The sequence below is a fragment of the Manduca sexta genome, chromosome 6 (assembly GCF_014839805.1).
Source record: "Manduca sexta isolate Smith_Timp_Sample1 chromosome 6, JHU_Msex_v1.0, whole genome shotgun sequence".
Classification (NCBI taxonomy): Eukaryota; Metazoa; Arthropoda; class Insecta; order Lepidoptera; family Sphingidae; genus Manduca; species Manduca sexta.
In genome coordinates, this window is record NC_051120.1 from 10,888,676 (window position 1) to 10,913,600 (window position 24,925).

At 36.8% G+C, this 24,925-nt stretch overlaps 2 protein-coding genes across 2 annotated transcripts in view; one reads left to right on the plus strand and one right to left on the minus strand.

The window, feature by feature from the left end:
• The first annotated feature begins 226 nt into the window (after positions 1-226).
• LOC115453229 (probable 39S ribosomal protein L45, mitochondrial) lies at positions 227-3,401 on the plus strand. Its single transcript, XM_030181912.2, has 4 exons — positions 227-412; positions 793-1,036; positions 1,836-2,224; positions 3,081-3,401. The coding sequence occupies exons 1-4, from the start codon at positions 389-391 to the stop codon at positions 3,363-3,365; spliced, it is 942 nt and encodes a 313-aa protein (XP_030037772.1). The 5' UTR covers positions 227-388; the 3' UTR covers positions 3,366-3,401.
• A 3,259-nt stretch (positions 3,402-6,660) lies between these two features.
• Positions 6,661-24,925, minus strand: part of LOC115453230 (regulator of G-protein signaling loco) — a 103,228-nt gene continuing 84,963 nt past the window's right edge. Inside the window, exons 4-11 of the mRNA XM_037446223.1 lie at positions 15,064-15,156; positions 11,296-11,456; positions 10,793-10,982; positions 10,141-10,356; positions 9,619-9,753; positions 7,703-7,888; positions 7,041-7,453; positions 6,661-6,805 (exon numbers count right to left, since the gene is read on the minus strand). Of these exons, the coding sequence (XP_037302120.1) occupies positions 6,775-6,805; positions 7,041-7,453; positions 7,703-7,888; positions 9,619-9,753; positions 10,141-10,356; positions 10,793-10,982; positions 11,296-11,456; positions 15,064-15,156 (1,425 nt within the window). The 3' untranslated portion in view covers positions 6,661-6,774. The remainder of the gene's footprint in view (positions 6,806-7,040; positions 7,454-7,702; positions 7,889-9,618; positions 9,754-10,140; positions 10,357-10,792; positions 10,983-11,295; positions 11,457-15,063; positions 15,157-24,925) is intronic.

The following is a 24,925-nucleotide window of genomic DNA, read 5'->3' on the forward strand; positions in this document are numbered from 1 at the left end:
AAAAATGGCAGAAAAACAAAACACCATAGACATTATATTTTTTTAAAGAGCCCTAGTTGCCGATGTTAACACTTATATACAGCCTAGTTTTTCGTATCATTAAATTATACGTTAATTTTGATGCAACAAAATAAATACGTTTTTAGCAACTTTTTAAAATAAAAAAGGATTTTTTTAATCATTTAAATTATACTTGTGAAATTAAAAGGGAATTGTATGCTGGACTCGTTCGTAACGATGCATTGGAACACTAACATGAAGTTTTGACTAAACCACTAAACTTTTAGGTTAGAATTACGAATAATTTACAAATAAAAAATAGAGATTTTTATTTAGAGTTAAAATAAGATTATATTAATTTATTGTTATTCTACTTTATTGTGAAATCATGTCTACTTCCATACTTTCAAAGGTAATATTATAATATTTTAGTGGTCACTGAAAAACATTAATACTTGTTTTATATTAATTATTAATGATGTCTATATAAGAACTATTTAATATATTTTCTCATTTATTTACTTTTCATTCGTTCATGTAATAGGACTGCGGTTTAATCGTACTAGCAGAAATACTTGAAATTGGTTAGTAAAGCAATGTACTAACCAATGGCTAATTAAATATGTATAATATTATGTTTTTCAATTGCCAATACAGTCACAATTTATAAACAAAATAATAGTTTGATTATTTTATTAGTACTCTTTTGACATACACAAAATACATAAAATAATGTGATACTGTGACAGTTTATTCATTTTCATTGACTTACCTGTGGATTGTTTTCTTCAGTTTGGGAGTCTTCGTCTTACCCCAGCATTGGTGTGCAACCAACAATGCCGCACAACCACCTCCAAGCATTACAATCCCAAATTTAAAAAAGAGAGAGCAGCAAAATTCTTGAAAATTGAGCTGCCTGACTTTAACGAGGATGCTAGCAAGTTCTCAAGGGAGAAGTTACGGCAGAAAATGAAGGAGCGCGGCATCCTACCCCCGAGGCATTGGATGGAGCGCCCGTTTTATATATCTGCTACTGGTAATGTCACATTTTTTAATTTTTAACCAACTAGAAAGAGGGGGAGGTTCTCAATTTGACTATTCCTTTTTATTTTATTTTTGTTACCTCAAAATTTTTGATGATTCTTTTTATTTTTGTTTATTTTGGTTGGTAAAAGTATTTACTAATATGCAATTGCAGAAATGCATAGGTTTTGGTGAGATCCTTAATTTACTTAAAATATAATTGTTAATGGAATATGCTTATGATATGCTTATATTGACCAAGCAGACCAGGTAAATAACTGGTGGGTATTAGTTGGCTGAGATATGCATACTTTTTAATTATATTTTATATGTTACTTACTAGACAACATTGTTAGTTGTAATGAGAACATAGTAAGAGTATGATTACTGCCAAGCCTGCTAAAGCCCTGGGTTCGAATCCCACCTGGGACCAAAAATAGTAATAACTGGATTAAAAAAAAATACTTAGTCACAGTGCAAAGTCAGGAAGTTGATGGTGGGATATCTCTGTAGCTCATAAAGCATGTAAAGCTGTTGGTCCTGAGCCTGATCTCTCTCTGGTCATGTTGGATTGCCAGCTTACCGAACTATGAGAGTGAAGTAATAGAGAGTGCACTTGTGTATGGTGCACTATAATATCTCTTGCGTACCTGGCTGATCTCTGTTAAGATTAGCCGCTGTGGCTGAAATTTGGATAGCAGGTATTCATTCCTACTTTCTGATTTCTTAAAAAAAATTCTTGAACTTTCACAAAAATAATTTTGTTTATATGAATGAATTATTGCTATGATTTTTTCTTCAATTGTTTCTAGGTGGTGTTTTTGAAGCGTATGTACCTCCTGAGGGAGATGGCAAAGCATCCCTAGTATCAACCACTCGAGCCAAGCAAGCAGTACAACTTCTAGAAAAGAAATCCCGATCTATGATGGCCATACGCAAAATAAAATCATTTGATGAGGATTTTGATACCAAAGGATTTTGTGAACAGGCCCAGAACATCTACATAAAGGCTCACGAGAGCTTAGTCAATAACGATAAGCAAGCTCTACGATTGTATGTTACGGAGAAAGCATATGCTGAGTTCAGGCACAACTCTATGTTGAAGACGATAAGGTGGAGATTTTTGGAGTCACTTGAGCCGCCGAGAATAGTGCATGCACGGTGTACAGATGTTATAAGTAAGGAAAACATATTTGGCCAGGTAAGACAGATTTTTTTTTAATTTGCTTTTTGCATAGATTATGTAAAAATTACGTTGACTTAGAATCTGTTCTTTAATAATTATTAATATTATTTATATAACCAATTGAAGTTCCTAATTCTTTTAACTATTTTAGAACTGAGATGAATTTATGTCAATATTTTGTGTCATAATGATTTCTTATGTTTACTCGAATGTTAGACATTGAAATTAAACTAATTTTCGGATTCTATCGCGCGTAAAAGAACATATAGCTGACGTGAAACACCGACGCTCGACGAAGTCTGCAGTCACTGAACACTCTGAGGGAGGCGCCAGTCATTATCTGCGACTAGACAAGCCACAAATCCTCGCCAAAGAACACCGATTCCTGCCTAGGATGATTCGCGAGGCTATTGAAATTAAAAAACATCCTAATTTCAATAGGGAAGATGGTTGGAAGCTTGCACAAGCCTGGGATCCAGTTCTACATTTAATTAAATCGGAACCCAAAAGACCGGCTGCCAGACTTCAAGACACTGTGAGCTCATTCTGCGTAGATCGGACCACCACAGCTAAAATTTAAAAAAATTAAAAAAAGTTGTATAATTGTAAAATGTAGGTAGATATTGTAACTTTGACTTTGCGGATGAACAACACCTCAGTCCCCCCCGTGACCATGAAGGCTGCAATGTCTTCGAAACGTCGGGAGAAAATAAAATACTAATACCGCGATAGAATCCGAAAATTAGTTTAATTTAAATTTTCTGTCATAATAACATTGTTGTAACTATGAGTGTATTGTTGTTTAGCTACAATATGTCACTGCAAACCTAGCCCTAATGTTTAATTTGAAAATGAAGTATTTAATTTGTAGGTGACAGTGCGTTTCCACACGCGCCAACAGCTAGCAGTATACGATAGATTTGGCCGTCTTCTACACGGCAGCGAGATATTAGCCAAGGACGTCCTGGAATACATAGTGTTCGAGAAACATCTCTCAAATCTCTACGGCACTTGGCGTATACACGATAAAATCATCCCAGACTGGGCTGCACCGAAGGAACCGTCGAAGTTGACGCGGGTGAAGCCGAAAGAGGTCGTAGAAGCTGTGGCCCCACCGGAGAAGACGGAAGAAACACCAGCCATACCGGAAAAGTAGTGTAAATAGTAGTAATGTAATAAATTTGTAGATAGATGAACGAGTTTTATTTTCATATAAAATGGATTCTATTAGTTTCCTGGATGAGTGATCCATGTTCTTTTTGTACTCGATTATATCAGGTTGTATTCTGTAGAACATTCGAGTCTTGAGAATGCTGGTTAGTCCAGAGTTTTCTCGTAATTGAAGGTCTGTGGCGGTGTTGGATTTCACAATAGGTCTTATAGGCCGCAACCCAGGAGTCAGCATATGTTAAAGTAGGCGCGGAACATATAAAGCCAAATTTTCGAAAATGGACTGCATTTTTGTTCTCGGCGAAGTAAGCATGTTTTATGGGTTTATTTTATAGATTGTCGCTGACTGTACTGTTTAATGTCTAATTGTTACAAATCGGGACAACTTGCATTCCGGGACGGTCTTGCACAAATCGGGGTATTTTCATGATTATCTAATTTTCGACATACTGATACTCCCGTTGGTAGATAAGAGATGGCGCTATTGTCAGCGAGTGTTTATGCCAGAGAATTGTAATATATATGGAAAGTTTATGCTCTAACCGCTGCCAGCTACCACCAGCCAAATTCATGCGGAAAATCAGTTTTCAAACAGGGGTAGCGTGTTGTGGGTGCACAAATACGGGTAGCGTGTTGTGGGTCTCGGGTTGAATTTCCGGGTCAAGTATAATTTCATTACATTTTTTTGCTCAGATTGCCGTGAATAGTACCACGTAAATGACAACAGGCGGCCATGGTTACGTGGAACTTTAATATATCTGGCGACATGTGGGTATGATAACACTTCTATGGCTACCTATCCTTGCAAAGGCTTGGATACATCCTTTATTTACATTGATACATAAATAAAATACTATCAAACTTAAATAATTTAACTTAATGTAACCTGTAATATTTGGCAAATACCCAGCATTTAACTTGAACGGCGATAGCCTAGTTGGGTGTGGAACAGACTGCCGTGACAAATGTCCGCAGGTTCAAAACCCTAGAGCACAAACCTCTGATTGTTCTAAAATGATGTCTATTCTCTTTGTGAATTATCAATTGCTTTAACAGTGAAGGAAAACATCGTGAGGAAACCCGCATACTTGAGAAGTTCTCTATAGGAATTTTGAGGGTGTGTGAAGTCTACCAACCCACACGTGGCTTGCGTGGTGCACTAAGGCCTAATCACTCAGTGGTAGAGGATGCCCGTGCACAGCAGTGGAACAATATATAACACAGGGCTGATATTATTATATCCGGCATTTGCCACAAATTTCGCAAATAAAACTCAACATACCAATCATAATTATATTTCCATAATCAATACTCAAAGTGCATTTCAATTCCGTTACAAATAAATTACCTACCTACTTACACAACACTAGTTAGTCATCATTAGTTTACATACAATAGTACTTTACATTTTGACCATAGACAAAATACTCTCGACGCGAGTGAATACTTAGTATCCAATCATGAACACACTTAACCCTTCCACTGGTTATGAGCGAACGTGACTGCATAAGGTTATTAAAAGACTTCATTATCTGCCCCACAGCAAACCGCAGCTTGTCAAACAACATATGCAAAAAGCGACGTTAAATCGATGACAATAAGCTTAGTATCGCATAAACATGTTACATGTACTTTAGTTTAATATATAAATACGAAATTTTACATAACATCGAACGACACTAGTTTATCGACATTTAAAGCAAATATGTCGCATTCACTCCCTCAGTGAAAGAATTACAATTTTATTAAAGGCAGATTGTTAATGTCTTAACTCTATGGAAGGCACCAACATTTGTTACATTATGTACATACTAACTTACAAACACACACACATACATGTACTTCCTACTGGAATGGTGTAAACATGGCAAATGATTTGTACGAAATTATCAGATTTGTAAAATCCAATACTTGACATTACACTGGTTTAGCTTTAGTTTAAGAAATTATCAATTTATCGACAATTTATATTATCAATATTACTTTTTACAACATGTTATACAACTTTAAAGTTATACTTAACACATTTGCTGCCATTTCACATATTTTTCACAACTCAACAGCGAATCTTACAAACGTATCACTGAGAATCGTTAATAAAAATCGATTACACAATAACATCGCAAATAAGTGTTATCTACTATAAAAATGGGTTCACAAAATATACATTTTTACGAGTAAATGATACACTAAACATAACTTGTTTTCACACATATTAAAGTCCGCAAAATCACGATTATGAAAATCGATAACATAGCCCTCCGTACACTAAATTAGGTCCAAATTAAAGCTTTGTGTCCATTAGGACGTTAACACTTAGAATCCAGTAGTAAGCTCAAACGCAAAATCATGCATTTTGCGACACTATCGATATTACAACACTATTAATCGATAAGATCTTTTGTCCAAAAAGAGTAGTTAGTGATGTAGTTTATGCGTCATTTTTATCGATTGTTTCTGATGCATTATTATGCGATACCTCCATTATAGCTAATATCAAGCAATAGAGGTGCAAATCGATAAAGCTTGGTGATTTGAAGTCTCTCAGGCATGCTATAACAGATATTCTTTTTGCCTTCAAAAGACAAGTACTTTGTAGTTTCTCAGGCCACCCAATGTCTTAACTCCTAGGCCTAAGAAATGTCAGTTTTTCCAAGACATCGATATCCAATGCGGTCCAACTGTGCCATGTCTTTGAATCCCAAAGACTTCGACTTGCGAGAAGAATCTCGGCAGTATACATAGTCCAGTATGCACTGTCCACCCCTTCAGACGACGGTGGGAGCTGTCCTCTGCGAAGGCTTTGGCGGGAGTGGCGGGGGCGTGCGCTGGGAGGGGGTGGCCGGGGCTGCGGGGGGCGGCGGCGCGGCGCCCGGCACCTCCGGCTTGTCCTGTAACCGCTGTCGCTGCGTCTCTCGCAGATTCTCAAGGAAATCTGGAAATCGATATTACTGTTAATAATTAGGGTATGTTTATGTTAATTTGAAGGTCAAGGCTTTGTAAAATATTAATGCAGTTGTAAGTAAACAAACATTGGAAAGAAAATGTAACGTTATAATTGGAAAATTATATTTCTACGAAGTTCGTTTAATGTAGCAGAAATTTTAGTAAAATATAAATTCAAACTAGAAATAAATTTTGTGTGTTTCTTATTTTAATTATAGGTATTTGACTTCAACATGTAACGTAGATCATCTCTACCGCTTTTATCAATCGACGTATTGGTTCTAAATAAGCTTAGATCTGAAGTGGTTGCGTATTTAAGTATAGAGTGTACTCACCAGGTGGATGGTGGTGTAGCGGCGCGCCGGCCCGCAGCGCCGCGCGGACCCGCGCCCCCGCCCCTGCCCCCGCGCCCGACACACTCGCCGCGCCAGTCGCACACCCGTTACTGTTCACGCGCATGTCACACGGAGCGTTGCCGTTCTGGAATTAAATCGTTGTTATTAATTACAAATTTGGTAAATACAGTTTGAAGAAAAATCATTAAAATTTGCGCCAAGTATTGACTTAAAAATGTATATTAAAAATAGTGCTTGAAACGAAAACTCGTGTCTTCAGTTCTTTTTTAAGTTATCTGTTGCAGATGTTTAGTATATGCATGGTTATGTAATTAGTTAATGGAATTGCTACGTTTAAGTAATGAGCAGTGTAATCTCACCTGTGTCTCCTGTTCGTCGTGCAGCCGCAGCGCGAGATCGCTGAGCGAGTCTGTGTCGTCGTCGCGGTCGGCGCGCGCGGGCAGCCGCGCGTCGTCGTCGTCGTCGGGCACGTCGAGGATCTGCAGGCGGGCGCCGTCGAGGTCCTGCATGAGCGTGTCGGGGTGCAGCGGCTGTCCGTCGCGCAGCACGCGCGCGCGCGCGGCGCGGGCGGGCGGCGCGGCGGGCGCGAGCGCGCGAGCACGGCGCGCAGCACGTGGCGCAGGCGGCGCGCGGGGCGGCAGCGCACGGCCACGCAGCGCGCGCCCAGCGCCAGCCGCACGAGCGCGCGCCGCTCCACCACGGCCTCGCGCCCGCCCAGCACCAGCGACGGCGCCTGCACCTCCACCGGCGAGCCCGAGCCGCCGGCGCCAGACTGCACACCCACAATACATACACACGTTACTCATACATTCACACTAAATATACATTTTTAAAAGTAAACCAAAATTTTACATGAAAATACTACTTTTTATATGAAAGTAAAATATCACTTAAATTTTCTATGATTGAATATTTAATTCAAGAATTATCCAATTAAATAATTAAACTAAACTAACAATACTACAACCCATCCTAACCCATCCCAAACTTCCCAAACCAAAATCAACTCATTCCAACGTACCTGACTCCCATCCCTGACGAGCACATCATACGCGGTGCAGAGCAGGTTGCGCCGCTGCAGCAGACGGTCGACCAGCCTGCCGACGGTCACCGTCGCGTCCACACCCACCACCGACGTCGCACCGTCAGGCAACACCACGCGACACAGCGAACACTGACCGGGCGCTGTCTGACTTGACTTCACCACCTGAGAAAAATGTAGTCATAAGATTCTGAATAACATAATAACATCAATAAATAACATGTCTACCCTCCATTTTTAAAAAACAACCCCAATCGCTTTTGTCTATCTATTAAAAAAATTGACTACTCATAGTATTTTTTGACATATTTACAAATGAGTTATTTTGATTAGTTCGTTCTCGGAATCGGATTGAAGATTGAGATTGGGATCGTTTAGTGAAAACGGCTGTAGATAATGACCAACATTCTCGTAAAGTCTATTTCTAGCGCCGAACAGCTGTGAAAATATTGTTGTGTGCTAATTTAAAAAAAGTCGTAATCAATGTATTTTCCCCAACAACCCTGACACATTCTAAGACTCAACATAGAATGTCTCAAGGTAATATAGTGTATCAAATATTGCATTCCTAAAGTGTATAGTATTTAGTCGGTATTTATTTTATAAACCATTTGCACTTCAGTTAAAAACTTTCCCACAATCAGTGTCTACACAACCGAACCGCGCCTACAAAATGTTAACAAGACAAACACCGGCAAATCACTCGCACACAATGTTACTAAAACAAATATTAAAACATACAAACAGATCTAAAAATACAAACGCGTGTACACAGTGGCTCGGAAATAGCTCGTTTGCATCGAGGACAATGAGCATTGTGCACACTGATAATTGATAAAGGCGGCCGTGATCCGTGCGTGTGCGCTGCACTTTACCAATGCTGTCCATGTAGGCTTTAAAAATATGTACTTATTGTTATTCGCATTCAAACAAAAGCTATTTGTAATTTCAAGCTTTTAAATTTGTGTATTTGTCTTGAAAATCTTTAAAACGGCTAAACTGATATTGATAAGACTTATAAGCACATAGAGGTAATTTATTAACATATTTACCCCAGAAAGTATTTACAAGCGTACAGAGCCATGACCAAAGCCAATATACATGATAAAAATACCATCCAATCTTACATACTGTTGAATGAATGTAATATTGTGGAAAAATACATTATCGCCGGCGCAAATATTTATGTTCACGTAACGTTGGATCTTGTGCGTAATTTTTTTTCACTTTACACGCAAAATCATGATTTGCTCGATGTTTGTCGGACATGATAATAATAGCACATTCGGAGTTTTTTTCCACACTCATGAATTCACCATCATTTAGTAAAATGTTGCCTACGCTCTAAAACGCAATACTCGACAGTTATTACAAATTAAGCTATAGAGAGATGCAAAACTTGAAGCATGTTGTACATTGTCTCTTTTACGTCTATATAAAGTTTGATTCTTGAATTTTTGATTTCGTTTCTATAGCTCGATATTTAATATTTATTAACGAATATCATCAGTAATGTATATAGTTAATTTTATGTCGACGGATGCCTACTAACGTCTGTCATTAATTCGAGCATTCATCGATGAATTTAATTTTGATTGATTTTGCGGTATTATTACATTATATCTCGCTAGCTCTCTATAGCAAGGTCTTAGGTTAATTTTTACATAAGTTAGAAAAACGTGAATTAATACTTTCATATTGGGTAAATATCAGAAAATCATGGTCCCCTCTTTATTTATTTTTCGAGATTATTAGAATTTTTATTTATGATGACAGAGAATTATGTATTGTGCAAAAATTTAACATAGAACATTGTAATAGTAAGTAAGCCAATGATTAATTAAGATACTGTACATTGGCATTCTCCCTAGCGTGGTCGCAATAGTACGACTTACATCGGTAACGGGCGGCGGTGCGTCTGGTTGCGTGGTCGCGGTGCGGTCGCGCGAGGTGGCGCGCAGCTTCCATGGTAGCAGCGACGCGCCGCCGCTGCGACGACGCTCCGACGCGTTGCTCGCGGACTTCTTCAACTGTAATAGAACAGTTCATATTAATATATTATTTGTTTACGATGTGGAGGATGAGATGTTTTTTTTATTTTGATTGTAGATTGGACAATTCTGGGTTAGATTTCTAGTTCGAGTAACAGTTCTTGTGCAAACATATAACAGGATTTGTTTGTAGGTAATGGTATTGTCAAAGAGTCATTAAGCCTTTGAACGGTAACAAATAAGGTGAATAGTTTTCGCATGTGTTGCCTTGACCTCTCGTTGGTGAAATGAGTATCCTTATGTGCTCTTAAATGTGCGTGAAGTCTTGGGATTCTATGGTGGACAACACTACGAAGTCCTTAGATACCAACGAATGTGATGAATATTTATTACACCGACTAGCATTATGGAAGTTGAGTTGTGTACCTTGTTGGGTGATCGCGGCGGCGTGGTGAGTTCCGCGTGGTGCGCGTGCGGCGGGTGGTGCGGCGGGTGGTGCGGCGGGTGGTGCGGCGGGTGGTGCGGCGGGTAGGGCGGCGGGAGGCCGCGCAGGTCGGCGCGCGCGCACTCCGCGTGCACGGCCGAGCGCAGGAACCGCGGGTAGCTGTCGAACTTCATCACGTTGAAGATCTGCTTCTGAGCCTGCAACAAACATACGTCATTATACAACACATTTTTTTCAAGAATTGCGCATCACATATAGTGTCGTCTATTTCCTACCATTGTATCAGCACAGTAAGAATAAAATTCGAAAGGTTTGGCACAACAAACATCATAATTTACGCAAAATTAATAGTAATTTTGACTGTTACTTTCAATAAACAAATTAAAAAACAATTCTTCGTTTCTGTTAATCCATTATTAGTTTTGATTGAAGAATAAAAATCAGTAGCTTTTAGTTATAAATTGTGAAAGTCTTGACGTTCTGAATGGATTATAAAGTTAAGGATGATAAAATTTTGCAGATACCATGAGCATGTATTGGGATAGATCTAGTAGGATAAACCCGGGCTGGGAAGAGCTGATACCTGTTGACAAATGTCCGGAGATCACGTTCTAGGTTGGTAAGTTCCAGTACCTGTTGGAAAAGGTCAGGCGGCGGCGGGTCGTGGTACAGCAGCAGCGCCGCAGCCCTCCTGGCGGCCGCGTCCACGTTGACGGGCTCCATCGCGCCCTCGGCGAGGTGGCGCTGCCAGATCTTGTTGGCGAGCAGGGCACGTTCAGCGCCGTCCGTCAGCGCGCTGTACTGCTCGCACGACCACCAGAAACTATAGACAAACGACACTGTTAAAGTATGTGCAGATACCAGATAATTTCATTTATTGATTTGATGTTTTAGGTTGTGAACTATGAAGTTCCAAATTGTTTTATGTTACTTTATGAATGTGAAGTTGCGTATTTGACGAAAATCCTTCCTATTTGTTAGTTTAATTTAGGTACAGGCTGAAAAGATACTAATGTTACTAAAAACCCGCTAAACTTTACCAATATCATAAATACGTATTACTATCAACATAACTTCCAAGAATTGAATGAGGAATGTTCTGGATAGTCTCTTCACCAGTCCTGATGATGTCTTACCGTATGTTCTCGGCTGCGAACTCCTTGGCGAGGAAGTGTGCGAAGGCGGCGGCTCCAGCAGGGTCGGCCAGCAGCTGCTCCAGCCCCAGCGACCAGCGAGCCACACTCGTCGCGCCCCCGCCGCCAGTCGCACCCACGGGACTCGCGCCCTCGCTCATTTGCTGCACAAAAACAATAAATTCAGGGTTAAAACTTTGTATTTATTTATAAGAGATAGTTTAAACATACAAAACAAAAAGAAAAAATCATTTCAGACCATTGAATAGGGGACCGTCCTGTGATTGATTTTGTACATTATTCTATATGTAATGGTTAATAATACTAAAAAGAAACCCTGCTGCGAAAACTACATTAAAATTGGTTAAAAAATGTGCCAGTAATTCATATTTCAAATATTACTAAGTGCCGAAGTGGGCGTGATGTGGGGATATCGCTTCATCCCTTTCTTTGCACGCGTCGTAATGCCCGATGACGTCACACGTGGGTATTGCGCCTCTTTTCTGTTTCTCGTTACTTGCCCCTTCTACCGAAATTGAAAGACTTATAACTTGATGATTTTTTACCGGATTTAAATAATTCTTTCTGTGTTATAATTTAAATAACGTAAATATTTGATAATAATAAAGAACAAAAATGAGTCCGGTCCCCTATTGTTGTAAGAAAAATTGAAATTCAAATATGAATTGCTATTTCTTACTATAAAGTTTAGTGTCAAACTATTTTGCAAATATTGAGAATTTTATTAGAAGAGGATACTCAATTAGAATGTTCAACGTAATTTTTGACGACGACAACAATTTGTCAAGTATTTAAGATATTCATGAAAGCCGATGCTCAATCAAAAAATTTAATTAATACTTTTAATTTATATTTTAGGTATCCTAAAAATGACAACTGAAGAAAATCTACTGCATCTCAAAAAACCTTATTACATTTAAATTAGATCACAATTCTATGTCATATTATTGCAACAGATAGTCAATATTTTCGTCTACATTTCTATATAAACATGCAAACAATTGCATCAGGTATGTTCTCACCGTCACGTATCCAATACAAACATTCAACCGCGTTTCATCGTGATATGCAAAACTGGTGCATATTATTGTTTTCATTGGAAAAGTTTCACAACTAGGTTTGCTATCGTGTGTTAGATGTTTAGCGAGATATAAAATGGTAGACTGGATTACCGAGACCATTACAGGGTTATTAAAAATAAGCTATTTCATGATAAATAATGTATAACATTTTACAGGTTCAAATAAATTATTTCATTTCATTTAAGTTATTTAATAAAGAGTATAATTTTTAAGTTTGAATGCCGTGAGTAATTTCTAAAACTTCTGAGCCGATTCTGATAATTTCTTTACCAGTTAGAAACTCAATTATCCTTGAGTGTCTAGTAATTCATATATTTGACATATCGCTGGCTTACTAACTTACAAAGTTATGTGTGTTATTAGTAAAAATTGGAAAATAATAATTCATGATTTGCCCTTTATTTAAGTACCTTTCGGTATTATTGAAAATTTTCACTAAAAACACAGAATAATTTGATTATGTAATTCAATTTGCACATCAAATACATAGGACCTTGTTATATCAAGCCAGCGATATGCATCTTATTTAGAATACCCCCTAGAAATTCAAATTACGAAACATTACCAGACATTGCACTACAATGTAGTAATCATACTTTACTATACAAATATTTGATTATAGTTTTATAGATATTGCAACCAGTTACGACCGGACCACCCGTATAGACTTTGGAATCATTAAGTTGTTCACTTATTAAACATTTACTTTGCTATATCAATACTAAATGTTAATCCATGATTACATAATGGGCATTGTTTGTACAGGCATTTCGATTGTGAAATTCTAGTGAATTCATTCGTTCATGTGAGGGTAATTTTTTATCCCAATGCTTTGATCTAGTGTAAGATGGTACGCATACGTTACTCTTTGTTCTTTCATAAAGCAAGGCAAAGTGACCTCACTGTACCTGATGGCAGGCTGAGTTAACTTCAGATATAATGTCGACCGACGAGAGAGTTCATGAATATCACTTGCCAGTTGATACAATTATGCCGGCATATTATTATGTATTAACATTATTCTATTACAATTTAGGATCTCAAAACAATTTTTTCAAGCACGTAGCGTATCCTCTTTACTTTTAAGGAAAAGTTGCCTGCCTAACATTAACCTCTTCTGGAAATCATATTAGAAAACCTACACAAAGTACTCTAGAACTCATGTTAGCAAAGTGATGATCTAGGAATCAAACCTACATGAAGCGATTAAAAAAATAATCTACCATATTTATATAATTATACGTGTCAGAATGCTATACCCAGTCCCACAGGTCTGCACTGGTACCGGCGGTTTATACACTCTTATAGCCATCACAAGATGCGTTTACTTTAGCCCATTCAACAACTGACTACGAAGCATTTGAGCCTCGCACTCACCAATTTGTGGCATCATTTCTACTTACACAGTATGACAGTGGCAAAAAGTCCATATAACCCAATTTTTGCCGCGGGTTACCTTTTTGTAGAATTTATGGAGAATCTATTTATCATTAGAAAGATTTGCTGATAGTAAGCATTCATGCATATTAATACGTATATATGTTGTGTCGAGTTCCCTTCATTTCAGAAAGACCCAAAAAGGTTGGAAAGGTTCAGAAAAACCCTAAGCCACCACAGTGATATATTACATAGACACTTTAAAATAACGTAATTAAAAAATTAAAATCGTCAAAATCTTGTCGTAGGAATATCTATGTAATTTTCAAATAATGTCTAGAGTGGACCTACCGATGAAATATGGAAAGTGAAAATATCAACTTTTTTGAAGGGCAATTTAACAATTGTTTGTCAAATTAATTCTGACGACAAGTAATTTTACGAACAAAGTCAGTCGATTTATTTGTGTGTAGTCCGATAGTAGGTCCAAAGAAAAATATATTTAAAACAAAGTAAGGTCATGAATGCATCAATGAAATAAGTCAGCGCGAGTCATTCACGCTTTAGCTAATACTGACCACAAAGTTTTCAAAATTAGGTCACATCACGGTCATGTACTCGGTAAAGTTTTATTAATATACATTACGTGCTTTGTTTCATAGTAAATCGTATGTCGTTGAGGAATTTACTAATGCATCTTCTATTACTTGGTGTAGTAAAAAATTGACGTGGCAAATCGCCATATTTAGTTTTAAGAATTAATTTTTAAATGCAACGGAAGAAAATAGACCACAAGATCACAAATATTCCATAGATATTATAAGTATGAAGCCAACAAACTTTATAACACTACCGCGTGATGGATTTTAACCTAAGTGTAGCATCAGTGGCGCAGGGTCCAAAATTCTCGATTTATATCGGCTTCCCTTCATGTACAATTTATATAGAATCTAATTATCATGACAACGATTTGCAGACCGCATTTATGCACGTAAGTACCAATATGTTGTGTTGGATTTCTTATGTTTACGCGAATGTTAGACATTAAAATTAAAATATTTTTCGGATTTTATCGCGGTATTAATATTTTAATTTTTCTCCCAACATTTCGAAGACTGCAACCTTAGTGGTCACGGGGGGGCTCAAAATAGTTTAATTTTAATGTTGTGTCGAATTACTTTTCGGAAAAATTCACGTTTCGCCACTGTTACTTACACTAACGTAAGTTATTCAAGTTGGTTGCCGACTATTATATCGTTTATGGGATAAATATTTTCCATTAATTGGTTACCTTGTTATACATGGTGCGATGGTCGTGGTGGCGGTAGGAGCTGCCCGTGCCGCTGCCGGTCGTCCAGCGGCGGAACGGCGATGACTGTTCGCTCTGTGGACAAACAGAGAAGACCTGTTAGATTTTATACTTACAAACGGCTAAAATATGGACACAAATTGACACTTAGCGAGGTAGACATAAGCAGATATTGTCACAACAATAAGTAATAAGGAACAACGCTAATTATTCTTTTAAAGAAGTGCTGATGACGCGCTTCAAACGCAAGTTAAATATGCACTAAGTACAGTTAATTCAGCCATGAACACAGTTTGCTTGAGAACGTATGCATACAGGGTGTCCCAGAAAATAGTGTCAAGCGGAGGTCCAGAGATAGAGCACCCTTAGGGTATCCGAATCACCTCCATGTATGTTCCGCGATTTTTCATAGTTTTCAAGTTATGTATATTTTTCAGAATTTTTGAGAATTTTAGATTTGGACGATTAAATAAAACGCTGTATTCACGGAATTAAGATTTTTCGGGAAGTAATCATAGTAAACAACTTAAATTACAAGCGAATGGTTGAGGAAGTAATTACGATTACAATTGAGGTAGATACAGACCACGGTTCCTTGATAGCGTGGCCTTAGTGATAACACTAGACAAATGGAATTTTGATCTAAATAGATTTCGTTTGTTACTATTATTTTTTCTGATAATTATCAAGGTTCCACACTCAAGGGTTCTCACGGAAAACTATGAACAGATCTACGACATCTGTAAGAACATAGTTTTTGAATCGTAATGCGCAGTGAGGTGTTTATTATTGCAGATGTCCAAGTAGAAGACAAGTATTAAGATATGTAAATGAAAAATCGTACGAATGAAAGCGGCGATAGCCTTTTTAGGTGTGGAACGGACTGCCGGAACGAATATTCGCAAGTTCAAAACCGAAGGGCACACACCACGGACTTTTCTAAAATTATGTGTGTATTCTTTGTGAATTATCGCTTGCTTTAACGGTGAAGGAAAATATCGTGAGGAAACCTGCATACCTGAGACATTCTCTATAGCAATTTTGAGGTAAGGCCTAATCACTTTCAGTCGTAGAGGAGGCCCGTGCCCAGCAGTGTGACAGTGTGAAAAACAGGGCTAATATTATATTAGAGTAGGTGAAAGAGTATTCATTCGTAGCTTCATAATATACAAACTGTAGCTTAATTAAACAAATGTAAAACAGGTTAATGACGACATCTAAAAGATTCCACTTTAACTCGGTCACAGGAAAAACTACACCAACTTAACGAGTCGGCCAAACATCTCGCACTACAGCAGGGCTGCGATACTAGCGGAATAAAATATCTTTTATCAATTCTAAACCATTTATCAAGGACCATAAAGGTAATTTTTACGTATTATAGATGCTTTCAGAACGCGATAAGATCAATGAGAATTTCAATACATAATTTTATTATCCTCGAACAAGCCTTTTTATATGATAGATGTTTTAGACTTCTTTTTTTATTGTTTTGAATGACGAGACGAGCTTGCCGTTCGCTTGATGGTAAGCGACCGCCCATAAATAGTAGAAACACCATGAAACACTTAGAATTATAAAGTATTGTTTGGCATTCCACAGCGCTCGCCATCCTGAGACGTAAGATGTTAAATCTCATTATATCCATTAGTTACACTGGCTACAATGTCCTTCAAACCGGAACACAACAGTGCCTACACACTGCTCCTTGGCGGAAGAAATAGAAATTACGGTGGCACCTACAACCAGTAAATTTCTTCTCTCTTTATCGATGTTAATTTCCTAATGTTTTACTAATAAGTACTATTTTCCTGTAATACTGTTCCAAACGCGTGACAACCCTATACACATTGTTCGTGCAAATAACCATGTGTAATATCAAATATGTGATCATTCGTGTTTGAGCACGTCGGAAGCAGTGCGAAATTTTTATATCTTGACGGACAGTGTGTACAGAAAAGCCCACTCTGTCTACATGTGACCGCGTGATATGGTTTTTTTAAAGATATCATTAGCTTATGAAATTGTTTGATAATGTGGGTCATTGTATACGTAGATTGTTACAATGTCTGTTATTGTATGCATTTGCAATGGATATTTTCATAAGTGACGCAGACAAGTTTCGATGCTTTGGTTATATTCAACTTGATTTACCTAAAGTTTTTTTTCGGTTTACGGTTGTATATGTTTCAAATGATGTACTTAAACAATTACTAACAATAAGTTAACCTACTGTAATTAATACATCTCTAATGGAACGCTGCATCACTCACTATCAATTTTAAGAGTTGAACAAACGGGGAAAAATAGGACACAAATATATAAAAAAACGTTAACATTAGATACAAGAGTAAGCAATGAATAATTCATCGAAATGTGGTTCAATTAATATCTGAATATTGTTTTTATTTTCCTTCCCCGAGTAAAACATATTGGATGTAAACAATCATATTATGAATATAGATCCTTGGCTGAACAGAAGCATTAAGATATAGGATGACAGGAGTCAGCCAATATGTCGAGAGATATTTTGTATGGGTTTTTCAACAGCAATTGACAGGCAATGGACACTCTAAGGGTAGTCACTTCAGACAGGCGTCAAGTCGTTCAACAAGCTTGGGGAAGTGTGTAGCCCGCGGCGAGGACGATCACGAATCGATCAGAAGTTTAGGTTTAACTCTCTTATCACCATACAATAACTTAAACCCGTTTGAAAAAAATGACTGAAGACCACGAAATAAGACTATAATGTATATCCAACTTAAACATAGTTGCTTGCTTTTCTAGCTTCGACGTAGTTGGGTAAAAATTAAATGACAAGATATCTTTCCCACGTTCTAAGGTCTTTTGTGGTATAAATAATCCATTATAAATCCGGCTTCGATTTCTCAAAAGGAAACGAATCCGGCCGTCTCGACGTCCTCTCATTTTTATTTCAACCTGACTTAAACGGGGAAGCCCGTCCTGCGTTATAGGTAACATTAATAAAATATTACGTAATTAAATACTTAATAAGTTACTAGTAATACAATAGGGAAAGAGATAAATTCTGTTTATTTTATGTTAACAGGGGATTGTTAGAAGTTCAGTAAAATTTCCTTTTGAACTCTCATTTTTCCCTTTTGAATACCTTCAATGCATTCACAATACCTTTGGTTATGTGGAGTGGTGATTATTCATAATTAAAAGACCTACTTGACCATTTACCTCCTTTCTTTAGTAACATATTACTCTCCAGTTATATTAAATAATAAAAGATAAAGAAATACTCATAGTCGACGCACATTATTGTAAGAAAAAACACATTTTCAACACAATTACCTCCTCTTTAATGTCCGCCAGATACCATACAACCATTTTCACAAACAATTCAACGGCACATTTTATCAAACTTTATTATTACTATTATTTAACAACACTGTCCCAAAAACACTTAAAAAATTATCAATTTGAAAAAAGTTCGAAATACGAATGTAACTGGCCACTGCACTATTATAAAAAAAGTTCGACAACTGAAATCACTTGCCACTATTATTTTTTTAAATTCTTTTTTCAAAAGAGGATAACGCGCTGTTGCCTCGAGCGACGTCAACAGACTGTGCACTCCCGAGTACAGAGGCCTAGTCATCCTCACTCACACAATGCGAAATTACAATAACAATACACAACGCCAACTAAACAGTTTCCGGCGAGAATGGGACGGTCCAATTTATTGGAATATCGCGGTTTGTACCTTCGGACCAAGGACAGACAGCGGCAATTGTTTAGTGAGCAGCGGAATAGATTGTGGAAAAGTCCCAGGTTCAAATAGGTCGCAGCTTCTTTAGTTTTTTTTTTGTTGATTATCATTATATCATTGACATACTATTACAAATATTAGGCACTTGGTAAACATGGAAATTGTACCTGGCGCCTCAGAAATGAAGTTATCGCTACAAATTTTATTAATTGATTTAGCAATGAAAATTATATTTAAATAATTTCCTATCGCTACCTTGTTACCTCATACAGTTATGTTGTGGTAATTCTTGATATATGTAGGCAGATATGCACAAAACGCTCATAAATAATATGCACTTCCCGCCATCCGCTCCCGCTACATCCTACCAATTACGCCCGAACATAAGACGCGTCACATGTTATGCCACAGGCCCGTAATGGGACAGTTATCATTTCTGGCTATCGTCCATTGGTTTCAAGCGAATCGCCAGGGGACAGGGGACCCGCATTCAGGACACGCTGACGTCAACCGAGGCACGTAGGCGCGAACCATAAACTACAATCAATGGCACATTAAGGTTGTTGGATGTCGGGTGGTATTGTTTCGGAATTTGATACTGTCCCCGTTTACGTTTAAGGACTAATAAAAAAAAAAACAAATTTTAAATTAAGAATGCCACAAATCCGTGAATAATTAACGCGTGTAGTTACATTTTAAACTTTTAGTTTCTGAACGGATAAATATTATGTTTATTTACCTGTTCATGATTTGTGTTGACGCCATTACAGATTACTGCGTAGTAATACTACAATTACAGGGAGGCGTGGCTTTGTCATTTAATTTAAAATTAAATTTACAAAGCCATTTTCAAGATAATAATTCCATCAAGTTATGTGCTAACATTTGTCAGACAAAATAGGCGGCAATATCTTTAATTTCCATACTAATTTTCCTGTAAGCATCTGAAAACGTGAAGGACCAGCAGTAATGTTGACAATTAATGTAGTCAAGCAGTCAGACACGGTTTTCAAAGCACGCCTGAAAGTTAACGTCTCATCGATCTTCGTATTGATTAGGCATTATATATGTATATTATATAGCACTTATATATTGTTATGAATGCTATATCATATGTTATTGGTAATAATACTAAAATATGTAAGTGTTGAGTTAAATTGTAAATAAATTTAATGTTATTTACTATATGTTAGCATTGTTTTTTTTTGAAGTTAAGACATGTTGTGATCTACGTATATGTTCACTTTTTTCTCCATAAAGGGGTAATCAGAGACGTAACGAGCCATTTGCAGCTAGCAAAGCTCGCTGTTCTTCTCAAAACTTAACAGGTAGTAAGACTACAAGTATATACGCCAAAAAATAATATTCCGGTTGATCAAAATTATTACGTATCGGTATTTTAGGTAGTCGAAAGCTGAAATTGTTCAAAATACTACCGAGAAAAACCCACTATTATAAAAGGAAGGAAAAAATACATATGTAGTAATAAAACTTTCCTTAAAACAACATACACGCACTCACGCGTTTTCTCCCGGAGAGGTAGGCAGAGACGCAACTGATACACCTACTTGCCCTTGTGTGTATTCCGCTTATGTTGTGACAGGGGAGGAGCCTATCGTCATATCGGGCACAAATTTCAAGACATTTCAGTAGAATAATCCAAAATCACTGCCCTATCCGGAAATCTAACCCGAGACCTCAACACTGCAGTAGTACTGTAATACAACTACGTCACCGAAGCAATTGTAAAACAATTCATTTATAAATTTGTAACTAGATACTTTAATGAATGAAAGTGTCTTTTACGTAACTGTTAAACAGCTAAACTGATTTTGATGGAGTTTTTGTAAAGGGATAATCCAAACTCTCATGGTTGGTTTTCGCTACGATACAATGTTAAATGTGTAAGACATATATAATATAATACATAAGACACCACGTATTCACACATGGACACTAGGGGTGTGTACACTCAGTGTCCAGTGTATTGTGTCACAGTCTAAACCAAACTTAAGAACAAATATAGGCTGTTACAATGATTTATCTCGATAATTACTCGGGCAGACCCGCGGGAAAAATATAACGTAATATTAAATAAATAATTAATGACGCGCATTAACAATATATTAATGTAAACGTCGAATTCTTCAAATTATGAATCAGTTACATCAAGAAATTGCGTTTGAAATGGTTTTAAAATAAACACTTACTGAACTGTTCCTAAGAATTTGACCAATTATTTATAAATCCTATAAGAAATGTCTTTATTTATGACTTGCGAAATGATATGTTTTGTTTGGGATAGGAGTTAAACTAGCATTTTTTTTAATCTATTTCGTTGACTTAATTATTAAAGACGAAGTATGGAGGTAGAGAATGTAATTCTACATTCAAAGCTACGTAACAATGATTTAAAATCTAATAAATATATAACAGAGTATAGTTACCAAAACATTTAGGTTTTTCTTTTTCAGATATGGCGATAGACTCGCCCCCTAACATATCATGGGACGGAATACACGTGGCGGAAAGTGAGTGCATCATTTGCACTTCTGCCTATTACGCGCATGTGTGTGCGTGTGTTTGTGAATGACCAAACTTTATATTTTAAAGGTTTTAGCTAAAAAAACTCAATAAGTAAAACACGTTATCGTTAGTACCACAAATTAAAAAATAATTAAACACGTCGCGTCAAGTGAAAGTGATATTTCCACTCGCAGTTAGTGGTTATGAGAGTTTAGAAACCTTTTAAACCGGCATAACTTGTTTTAACGACGGAAATAAATTACCAACTCGAAAAATAAATCTTCAACTTTTATAACATTTGGTTCCGTTTTATATTTAGTTTCGACAAAGTGATTTATTCAAGTAGTTATAGCAATTAGATAAACGTATTTAAAAATATATTTTTAAGAATAAGAACATGAAATTTAACTTTTAAGTAAGTATAAAATGTTCTCCACTTTTACAATAAAAAAAAAAACATCCAAATAGAAGAGTCTAATTAACCGGTATCCAAACAAATAATCTTCGCACATCCGGCTCTAAAACAGTTTTGACGGCCGCATATTTTCACCGGCGCCCACGCACGCTGCGCCGGCGCCGCCCGCGGATCGCGCCCGCTCCCGATAAAAACATATGAATGGGATGACTCACTGTCAGAGAGAACATGTACGTGACACATTTGTTTGTGTGTTTGTTGATAAATTAAATGTGTAATGTGAGTTGTGACAGTAGCAGTTGATACCTAAACTACAAAGGAAAATCAATATTCCCAGAAATCTATATTATAAAACAAAATCCGCAAAAGCTATCTGTCTGTATGTGATCGATTTTCTCAAATTTACTGAACGGATTTTTGTACGGTTTTTAATAGAAAAAGATAGTGCAAATCTTGAGGACGGGTTTATGTAAATTGACTGAAATAAAAGGGCTACTGTTGAAGAGGTCACGTGGTTGTAAAAATCTCGCGGGTCGGGATTTACGCGGCAAAAACTTTGTGACACGCTGATTTCCACGCGGGCGAAGTCGCGGGCACAGCTGTTTAAATATAATAATATGATCCTGGTTTTTGCAAAAAGACAATATATTAAAAATATTTGTGGTTTCCAAATTTTTCGTAGCGATATAATCTCTTCCGGAATCTAAATACCTAACATCTTTTTTCCTAAAGCTTCACATTTAATTGCAATCAGTATTGTACAATCCAATATTATACTTAAGAAGATGTCGAAAACATTATTCAATAAATCCTTTGGTTTTTTTCCTGACTTCTGATATAAATGAAAAAAAAAATACAACAAAGGAGATCAATAAAAACATGGCACTTTTCCAACCTCGCCCATCCTGTGAATGAATGGAGACCGGAACAGAGCGACCGACCCGGTTACCGAATATCAGTAAACTCATTTGTATTATTAAATTGATAGTCTCTTATATACGATCTATTTGCATATGATATTCACAAAGTATTATATAATACGATAACATAAAAAGTTATTGTTAGGAGTAGTCAAACTGTCAGTAAGTTCAGTATAATTTTTACTTGAAATGGTATGATATGAACTCTTTATATGCATGAAGTGTTCACTTTTTTATATTGTGCACTTATTTAAATTATGTACTGAAAATGTACTTTTGTATTTTGATTAGTGTAACAATTGTTGAATTATTAAAACCATAAAAAATATTGAAACCATAAAAAAATGTTTTTTGACATACCATTTCTATAACACATATTCTATCTAGAATTTTGTACACATTTAGAAATCTCCTTTAGAACGTCTGCGTCATTTCAAATTCTTAAAAACTGCATTACGATACTTAAAGATATCAACCGGGAAAACAATATTGGATTAATGAAAAACGTAAACAATTTATATAAAAACCGGTTTAAATCCATAAACAATAATATTTGAGGAATCGCGTCGTTTCTGCGAACTCCCTTTGATCGAACCGTGGCCAATGTTTTCCTCCTAATGTTATGTTTTACAACTGTTTGTGTAATTATGATAAGTGATAATACTTAGTGGAAATTGTGCAGGGAGAATACATTTTATTGGTTATGATTTCCTAGTAACCATGAGGGAATATCTATTGGGCAAAAAATTCTAGAACTATGGTCCCAGGCGGATTAAAACTAATTTGACGCCGCAGAATTTCGGTAACACAATTAGGTATTAAATTATACACAAAAATGTCATTAGATTACATTGAATTGACTAGTATACGATGTGTCAATGACAATTAAAGTGGAACATTATTTTGATTTATTTGAGACTCATTTTTAAAGTTATAGAGAAACATATACCTAAAACTTAAGATCATCAAAGACCACATAATATAATAATAATAATATCAGTCCTGTATTATATACTGCCCCACTGTCGGGCACGGGCCTCCTCTGCCATTGAGAGTGTTTAGGCCTCAGTCCACCACGCTGGCCTAGTGCGGGTTGGTAGATTTCATATACCTTCGAAATGGCTATGGACAACTTCTCAGGTATGCAGGTATCGTTACTGTGTTTCTTTGACAGATAAAGCAAGCGATAATCCACAAATAAAACACATACATTTAGAAGTCAGAGGTGCATGCCTTTGGATTTTGAACCTGCAGACAATCGTCTCGATAGTCCATTCCACACCCAACTAGGCGATCGCCGCATTTTGAGTCGACATAAAGGCATTAAAAATTACAAAACATTTTTAATACCACAAGGCATTCATTGTTTGTACCCAGAGACATAGAGTCTACACTCTGTCAATCTATTTATATAATATAAGAACAGTGACAAGCTTCTGTGGTCGATCTGTTTACCACAATCGGGGCATGCGCAGAAACCACAAATACATATGCTCTTATATACAAATTGTCACGTTTACATAATAGAACTGTGATTTGAATTGTTTTTAAAGTTATGTAGATAATTGAACGTTGAGCCTAGAGGACATTGAAAGGTTAGAGAAAAAAGTATAGCCTCGCTGGAAATCGTAAAAACGCAAATTTGATTCCCTCCTTAAGACAAAAGTTTTGTAATCTACGATTATTCAATTCTGGTCTCAATGTTGTGGTACTGAATGTTTCTCGCAGCTCCTAATGCTCAAAAAACGAGATTTATATCTTAATATGACGTCAGTGTATGTGAATATTGGCTAAAAAACAGTATTAAAATACGCCGAGTCATGCGATCTGCTTCGAAACAAAATAAGATTCCCAATCATTTGAAACAATGGGCCATAATATATCATTTTACATCCATAAGCTGTTTTTTAAAACGGGTCACGCGAGCGTACCCGCGTGTAATAGCTAGCACATTACAAAGTTTACACGAACACCCACGCCACAGTTTCTTTTCTTGAAATGACTAGTTTTTCTTTGCGCGTGGAATTTTTGCGCCGACGTGTGAAACGATGCCTATTACAAATACTTTGATATTTTATGTATTCCTGTGTGTTTTTATTGGTCTTAGGAAATTTTTTGACATTACCGTCTCATGACTATATTTTGTATTTTTAATAAACGTTCTGGGACTATTTAAAGAGCCTTGCAGTCCTCACTTATTTACAAATTAAATCTCAATCTGCTAATTGCTGTTCGGTATTTTGC

Bases quoted from the DNA above. Each gene is read 5' to 3' on its own strand.
- LOC115453229 (XM_030181912.2), top strand. From the start codon at position 389: ATGTCTACTTCCATACTTTCAAAG. The intron at 1,037-1,835 runs GTAATGTCACAT...AATTGTTTCTAG, and splicing joins GTTTTATATATCTGCTACTG to GTGGTGTTTTTGAAGCGTAT. The intron at 2,225-3,080 runs GTAAGACAGATT...TTTAATTTGTAG, and splicing joins AGGAAAACATATTTGGCCAG to GTGACAGTGCGTTTCCACAC.